Source organism: Siphateles boraxobius, unplaced genomic scaffold (genome assembly GCF_051911475.1).
Source record: "Siphateles boraxobius isolate OS27281-9 unplaced genomic scaffold, OSU_SipBor_1 56, whole genome shotgun sequence".
Taxonomy (NCBI): domain Eukaryota; kingdom Metazoa; phylum Chordata; class Actinopteri; order Cypriniformes; family Leuciscidae; genus Siphateles; species Siphateles boraxobius.
The window spans coordinates 2,961,647-2,969,220 of record NW_027509182.1 but is presented as its reverse complement, the minus strand read 5'-3'; the positions used below and the strand labels follow the sequence as shown (position 1 = coordinate 2,969,220).

Here is a 7,574-nt window from a genome sequence, read left to right as displayed (position 1 = left end):
TGTATCTGAGAGGCGGTTCCATGGTGGCGTGACAGGGAATTGAGAACATTAACTGTAATATTGGTTAATTTCTACTGTGATTCCACACTATTTAATTGAACTTACACCCTAAGGCTCAAAACATCGGGAAACAGTGAGGTCTAATTGATTATCAGTGAAAATGGCTAAATAGTATTTCTAACAATGCAGAAGACTGACATAAGGTGAAAATCAAGCTTTTAATGTTGTTTACATGTGCTGTATGTGATGTTTTTAATATGCTCAGTGTTTGGGGTACCAGGGGACCCCACTGGACTTTTGGAAGTAACACTGGAAGTTTTACCTTCATCTCAGGGGCATGGAACTCTGTGACTTTTCCTAAATAATCTATCTAAACATGCACAAAAAACTGGGCTTGATTTGGTTGTTCTAAAGGTGTGTACAAATCTCACCGTTTAAGGTGTTTGGGGTGTTGTGGCAAAAATCCTGTTAAACATCATCACTGCGTAAGAGACACTCAAAGTCAAATTAAATAAAGGAAAGTATTTATTCTTTGAAAAGAATAGGTTCAGTCTAGTACACAGAAGTTACGCTGTGCAAGAGAGTGACACACAACAGGAAGATATGAGACAGCCTTTATACTCTTTTCAAGGTTCTTCCTCACCCGCTGTACCTTTCACCCACCCAGATAAGGTCCTTACTGCTGTTCAGTTTCTACTTAAAGACACAAACTGGTACTGAAATAAGCTGGCCAAAACTGACCATCCCTAAGGTCAGAGGTCCTGTCCCATATGTTCCTGAAACATCACCTACTTGTAAGCACGTACACACATATACTTTTATACATTGAATAGGTTCTTTCTCTTATGATACCTGTTTGGGATCAATGACTATTAAAATTTCTACTACAGGGGTCAAAATGACTCCACATTGAAAATTAATGGGAAAATGAAAACGGACGAACTTTCCATCTCTCACACAAATGTATGTGACTGCAACAGAGAGCATTTTTACAGAAATTGGCAAATAAAATAAACAAATCTGGCATAAATCTAAGAAAAAATACATTTAAATCAAGGTCTGGTCCTAGAGCATAAAGACAAAGTGGAACGAACTTTCTATCTCATACACACACAAACACACACATGTATGTGACTGTAACAGAGAGCATTTTTATAGAAATTGGCAAAAAATCAAAAATCAACTAAATTGGCATAAATCTGAAAAATTTCACAAATGCAACATGGAACAAGCATGTTCCCTCACTCACACACACTCACACACACACACACACACTCACACACACACACACACACACACAGAGAGAGAGAGAGAGAGAGAGAGAGAGAGAGAGAGAGAGAGAGAGAGAGAGAGAGAGAGAGAGAGGGGGAACATGTGACTTGTATTGTTTCTGCAAATGTATGCATAATAATTTGCAAAAGCAGATCATTCAAAATACATCAGACAACGGCAACAAATTCTAACTTTGACAAAAATAGATTTTTTATGTATATCAGAATGTTTAAATTTATATTAACAAAATATATACCATAAAGTTGAGGAGAAGTTGAAGCATCAAGAAAAATTAAGTGAAAAAGAAATGAGTCCTTATGGACCTCTATTGGATATATGTGGTCATTGCAATTTCTTTCTTTAATTATAATTTCTAAAGTTTTTTCACAAACCTGCAGATGTCAGTATTCTATCGCTAACACATAGAGCAATGTCCAACAACAATTTAGATTTAATTAAGATCGTCATTTAAGTGATTTTTTCTTTAAAAAATAATTTTTCATGAGCCAATTTATGGCCTAGTTAAGTAATTGTGCAGTAAATAGGTAAACAAGTTCCAAATTTCCACCAAAAAACACAGCATAAATGTATAGTTGAGAAGTAAATTTAAAAAATGATATATAGTTTTCCCCATAAAAAAATTATATTTCCTTATGCAATCGCTCTTTAAAAGTTTGGGGTCTATCAGACCCTAAACACTACAATCGTTATCCTTTTTGAACACTGATTAAAAATGAAGAAAAAAAAACATGTACAAATTCACAAGTCAACACCATTGCTGAGTATTTTCTCCTTTAAACTGCAGTGAACCAAAGGTAGTCTCAAAAACGTCAACAATTGGATATCTGAGCTGGAGGCGGGGCTAATTTGCATATTCATAAAACCGCGTTTACTAAATGAAGCAAGGGTTTGAAGTTACATTCAAGCTATTTTAAGGCATGAAGAAAACTCTTTTCAAGAAAAAAAAACGTTTAAATAATTTTGGCGATCAAATATGAGTTTTAAGGGATAAAATTATTGACTATAGAGGGACTTTAAAAAGATTTATCAGATATTAGATCAGATATCTGAAAGATGATGCGACATAAAGACTGGAGTAATGGCTTTCCATGAAAAGTATATTAGAATGGAAAAAATGTATTAATTGTAAAGATATTTTACAATATTAGTGTTTTTAATGTATTTTTGATCAAATAAATGTAGCCTGGGTGAGCATATGAAACTTCTTTGAAAAACATCTTACAGACCCCGAGCTTTTGAAAAAATTATACTTATTTTCTGTCCATTAAAACATCTTTATGGATAATGTGTAGGTCGGGACACTTTTTTAAAAGTCATCTCAATGGCAAAAAGTGTCCCAATCACCCTGAATTCATCCCTAGTGAAAAAATAAATAAATACTGGATATTACTAACAACTACACTTGCTTAATTTAAATAATTAAATTTCAATTAACATTGTTACATTGAAGAATTTAAAATCCATTATCAATTTAATCCTGACACCTATTTGTACTCATTTTATACTGTAGACCTGGAATTGTGTTCTACAAATATTGTTGGCTCTAACAAATTGCTTGTGATGCTCCTAGTTTGTCAAGTCATATGTGTCCTCACATTGTATAAAAGCGTCTGCTAAATTAATAAATGTAAAAGATAACCCTGACTGCCAAAGAAAGCTTAATGTTCTCCACAATCTTGTACAATGTAAACAAATCCAAAGTCAAGAATTATGTTTATCTTTATTTTAACAACTGCAGCTTTAACCGTGGTAGTATTTAAAAAGAGCTAAACATTCATCTTCCAGTATATTAACATTTCATTCAATTTGTCCTAGTCTGCTGGCTGATGCAGTGTGGTGTGTTCTTGAATTAGAACACTAGTGTTAACATATGCTACTGCACTGTAAACTTGAAAACGGAAAACAGCCATGAGTTAATTGAACTTTATACAGACTGCTACATGTGGGTAATGCACTGTGAAGTTTAGGCTATGAGCCCCAAGACAAACATGTCTTTTTTTTTTACGACCAAATGTAACAGCAGTTTAAGCTCCAAAGCCTGAGACCTGCCCAAACATTGAAAAATATCTGCACAGGCACAGGAATAGTGCAGAGGAGAAATCAATTAAAACAATGGATACATTTTTAAAAAATAACGATGAAACAGTTAATTTGAGAAGTGTATTTTATAAAATACAAAGTTTTATATCAAAATACTATTTAAAATATCAGCTGTTGCATTTAAAAATTTTAACTGTTTGTCTTAGAAATAAAAGCAATTCCTAAAACCATTCTTGATTTTTCATCTCACATTCATAGTAGCCTGTAGCTCATAATTAAAGGTGAATCATAAATGAACATCACAAACACCTATCATGTCCACAAATATGAAATATGAAAACACTGTAAAAAGGTTAAACTGATGCGATTTATGCACAGAACTACTCTAAACATATCTCCTCTTTATCAGCCTATACGATCTCTTGACAACAGAATTCTGGATGGGGAAACAAAACAATGAATGTCACAAATGTTAAAGAAATTAGGTTAAAGGAAGTTTAATTCTGCATAAATTCATAGCAGCATCATACATTCTCAGTGTCTTATCTTATCTCAGTTCTTTTATTGACTGCACTCAAGTACGCTTGGTAAAATGCGTATGATTTTGTAAGGTGATTTGATCATATAAATGGATCCTGTTGTAACATATTCAGCAAATTCCCGCTTGGGAGGCGTGTTAACAGAAACGTGGTGAAAATTGAGAACCCCAGTCCTGATTTTTCAACATTTTATATTCTTAATCGGTTAAATTTAACTGACTGCAGAATAGGAAGTCATTCATACTAAATAAGGACTTACTTAGTTATGTGGTTTTCACTATTTCATACCATTTAAAATTAATTTTAATCAAAAGTGCTAAAGAACATCTCATAATTTAGAGAGAAAGAAGGTACACATACAACATTTTACATGTAACCCTAAAAAGCAATATCGTTATTTTTGACAAAACTGCGATGATTAAAAAAATATATAGAGAAAAGACATCATAATAAATGTTTTATTGCTCCTCTTTTAAAGAAAAATATACTGCCAAATTATTTAAAACTCTTCCTTATATACAGTATAGCAAAGTACAAAACTATACAGCGAGCAATACTTAAATAGCCACAATAAATAAATTGTTCTGCCATGCCTGCATTCGTTCCATGCAACAAACCTTCTCTTTACTGAAGTGACCTCTACTTTGTGTCTGCTATTTCAAGGAAAGGCTTATAAAAGCCACCTTTGACAGGACTTGTGACATTTACCATGATCTGTAGTCCAACCTGAGCATCTCATCACGATACAAGCCTTGTAAAGTCTGCATGGCTCCAAAGCAGAGGCCTTCAGCCTCAAACGTGTGTGAGACTGTCTGTGTACACGTCTGTTTTGTTCATGTGAAGTGTCACAGCCGGTGCTTTATAATGGCAGTGGGAGCTGCTGCAGCTGACACTGGAGCAAGGCTTGCGGCTCGGCCTTACGGCCAACCTCCTGTTGCACAACCCCTGCCAGGTCTGAAGTGTCTTTGAGCTCCATACCCAAACTCCGCTGGTGATGCCTACCACTAATGACATGAAAATTTTCAGCATGAACACAGCCACTGTAGGAACCGACGAGTCCAAAGAGCAATCCTCGCTCCTTCGACCAGGAAAGGACACACACTTGTTTTCCAGAGCTTTGAACTTCCAGTATTCCATATTGAGTCTTTCATAGAAATAGCATATGATGACAATAGTAGCAGGCACAGTGTAGAGAATGGAAAAGACTCCGATCTTAACCATAAGCTTTTCCAGTTTTTCTGTGTTTGTGCCACCGGTTTTCATGATTTTGCGGATGTGGAAGAGGGCTACAAACCCTGTAAGGATGAAAGAGGTCCCAACAATTAGATAACAGGAAAGAGGGATCAACACAAAGCCGGTGAGAGCATTGCTGTCCATGCTTCCCACGTAACACAATCCCGTCAACTCGTCCCCAGCCACCTTCCTCATGGTGAGGATGACTATGGTCTTCACTGCAGGAATACCCCAGGCAGCCAAATGGAAGTAGCTACTGTGTGCCTCAATAGCCTCGTGGCCCCATTTTCGTCCCGCTGCAAGAAACCAGGTGAGGGTGAGGATGACCCACCAGATGGAACTGGCCATGCCAAAGTAATAGAGGATGAGGAAGACTATGGTGCAGCCAGTGCTCTCCAAACCCTCCCGGATAATGTAGAGCTCTCCGTTTTCCCGATCGCAGGCGATATTCTCAGCCCCAGCCACCGAGCGGATAATGAAGGCCACCGAGTAGACGTTGTAACACATAGAGAGGAAGATGATGGGCCGCTCAGGATACTGGAAGCGTTGGGGGTCGAGGAGGAAGGTTAGAACTGTGAATGCTGTAGAAACAAAGCAAAGCATTGACCACACGACCATCCAAATGAACGCGAAGTCCTTATCTTGCCTTGACCAGTAGACATCCACCGTAGGAGTGCAACGAGGCGCACATGACTCGCTTTTGTCCACGTACTGGAACTTTTCCGGGTTATCACAGGTCCTCGAGCCACTTGAGATACGTCCACTCCCAGCTGCAGGTGTCCTGGACCTTGGAGGTACCGGTAGCATTCCCTCACCTTTTTTAGTCTCAGATCGAGTATCATTTTCGGGAGCTTCAATGCACAATGCGTTTGGGTCGTTGTTAGTCGGTAGCTTTGAGCAATCCAATGAGTCCGGCCAGCCGAAACTGAATTGTTCCATTATAGGTGAACACCTCTGTCTTGCCTGTTCACACATAGGACGGCATGCCGGGATAGTGGTGGACACTTGATCAGCGCACATCGGCACATAAAGAGAGCACAGGAAAAATTGCAGGTGGACATCACATCCGTACTCCACCAAAGGAGCAAATTCATTTAGTTTAATACTAGCCTCCTCTTGGCTTTCATAATTCATGAAGTTGGGCATCCGTGTCATGTTGTAGCCGATTCCCTGGCACATGGGAATGGTGATGGGTTCACATTTTTCCGGGCGGCCACGCTCCAAATCATATGCTCCGTTCTCCAGTGGTGATCCAGTATTCAAGAACTGAAAAAGTAGAATAACAATCTTCATGCAATGGGCCATTTTGATAACCTCAAGAAAGTCTTAAAATGATTAGTACATCCAATGCCATGCAGATTATATTTTGTCTAGTTTTGCTTGTAACAGAAATGAGTCAATTTTGTTGTATTTTGAAGAGGAAAAAGTCGATTCATGGTCCACCATACAGTAATTGACATTGAATGTTCATTAATTTTGAAGAAAAAAATAAGTTAAATTTGGATATCTTCATGGTCATGCCTCATGTGATATTGTATTAAAACAAATCCTTTGTGATTCAGTTTTAAATACATCCAAAACGTCTGAAGTTTCAGGAAGTATTTGGAAATACCGTCAGTCCGCGTGATTAATCGGAAAAATCAGATACTGGATGTCAAAACGAACAGCTCGTGCACCGGTACAGTATCTAAAACTTTAAAGCAGTTGACAACACGCTCTTTCAAAAGAGTTTCGCTCAACTCTCCGTTCCCGTTCACATCCACGAGAATGAACTTTCAGTAAGCAGCAGGACGGGTTGAAAGTGTCCATCTGTGAAAACTTCCGATGTTAAGCGACTCCACGCTTAAAAACACTGCGCTTCTCATTCACTCCTCGCTGTGCTTTTAAAAACGGGTTGTTGGTCGGACAAGCTCCTCCTAACACTCCTCCTCCTCCACGATAGCCTACTATAAAAATACAGTCTTCCCAGTCCCAGAGAGGATCACAACCTGCTTGTACAGAACAGGACTGCGTTTGTTTGATGACAGATGTGTTGAAATGAATAAGAACTAAGTAATCGGTTCTGTTAGAAAGAAACACTAAATGTTACAGCAAAACTAGTAGTATAGACATATACACTGCAAGTCAAAAGTTTTGGATAGGTATTAATTTTTATGTTTTTAAAATAAGTCTCTTCTGCTCACCAAGGCTGCATTTGTTTGATTAAAAATACAACAACAACAAAAACAGTAATATTGTGAAATAGTATTAGGTACTATTTAAAATAGCTGTTTTCTATGTGAATATAGTAACGTGTAATTTATTCCTGTGATCAAAGCTGAATTTTCAGCATCATTACTCCAGTCTTCAGTGTCACATGATTATTCTAATATGATGATTTGATGCTTAAGAAACATTTCTCATTATTATCGATGTTGAAAGCAGTTATTAAAATTTTTATTTCAGGATTCTTTGATGAATAGAAAATCC

General features: G+C 37.3%; 1 protein-coding gene across 2 annotated transcripts; it reads right to left on the bottom strand.

The window, feature by feature from the left end:
* Positions 1-3,439: 3,439 nt before the first annotated feature.
* On the bottom strand, positions 3,440-6,990 carry fzd9a (frizzled class receptor 9a). Of its 2 annotated transcripts, XM_077206403.1 has the most exons (2): positions 6,718-6,990; positions 3,440-6,371 (listed from the first exon to the last, which is right to left on the bottom strand). In XM_077206403.1, the coding sequence occupies exon 2, from the start codon at positions 6,282-6,284 to the stop codon at positions 4,665-4,667; it is 1,620 nt and encodes a 539-aa protein (XP_077062518.1). In that variant the 5' UTR covers positions 6,285-6,371; positions 6,718-6,990; the 3' UTR covers positions 3,440-4,664. The 2 variants fall into 2 exon arrangements, with proteins under 2 accessions (XP_077062518.1, XP_077062517.1); XM_077206402.1 differs by having other exon boundaries at positions 3,440-6,990.
* Between the last annotated feature and the right edge of the window lie 584 nt (positions 6,991-7,574).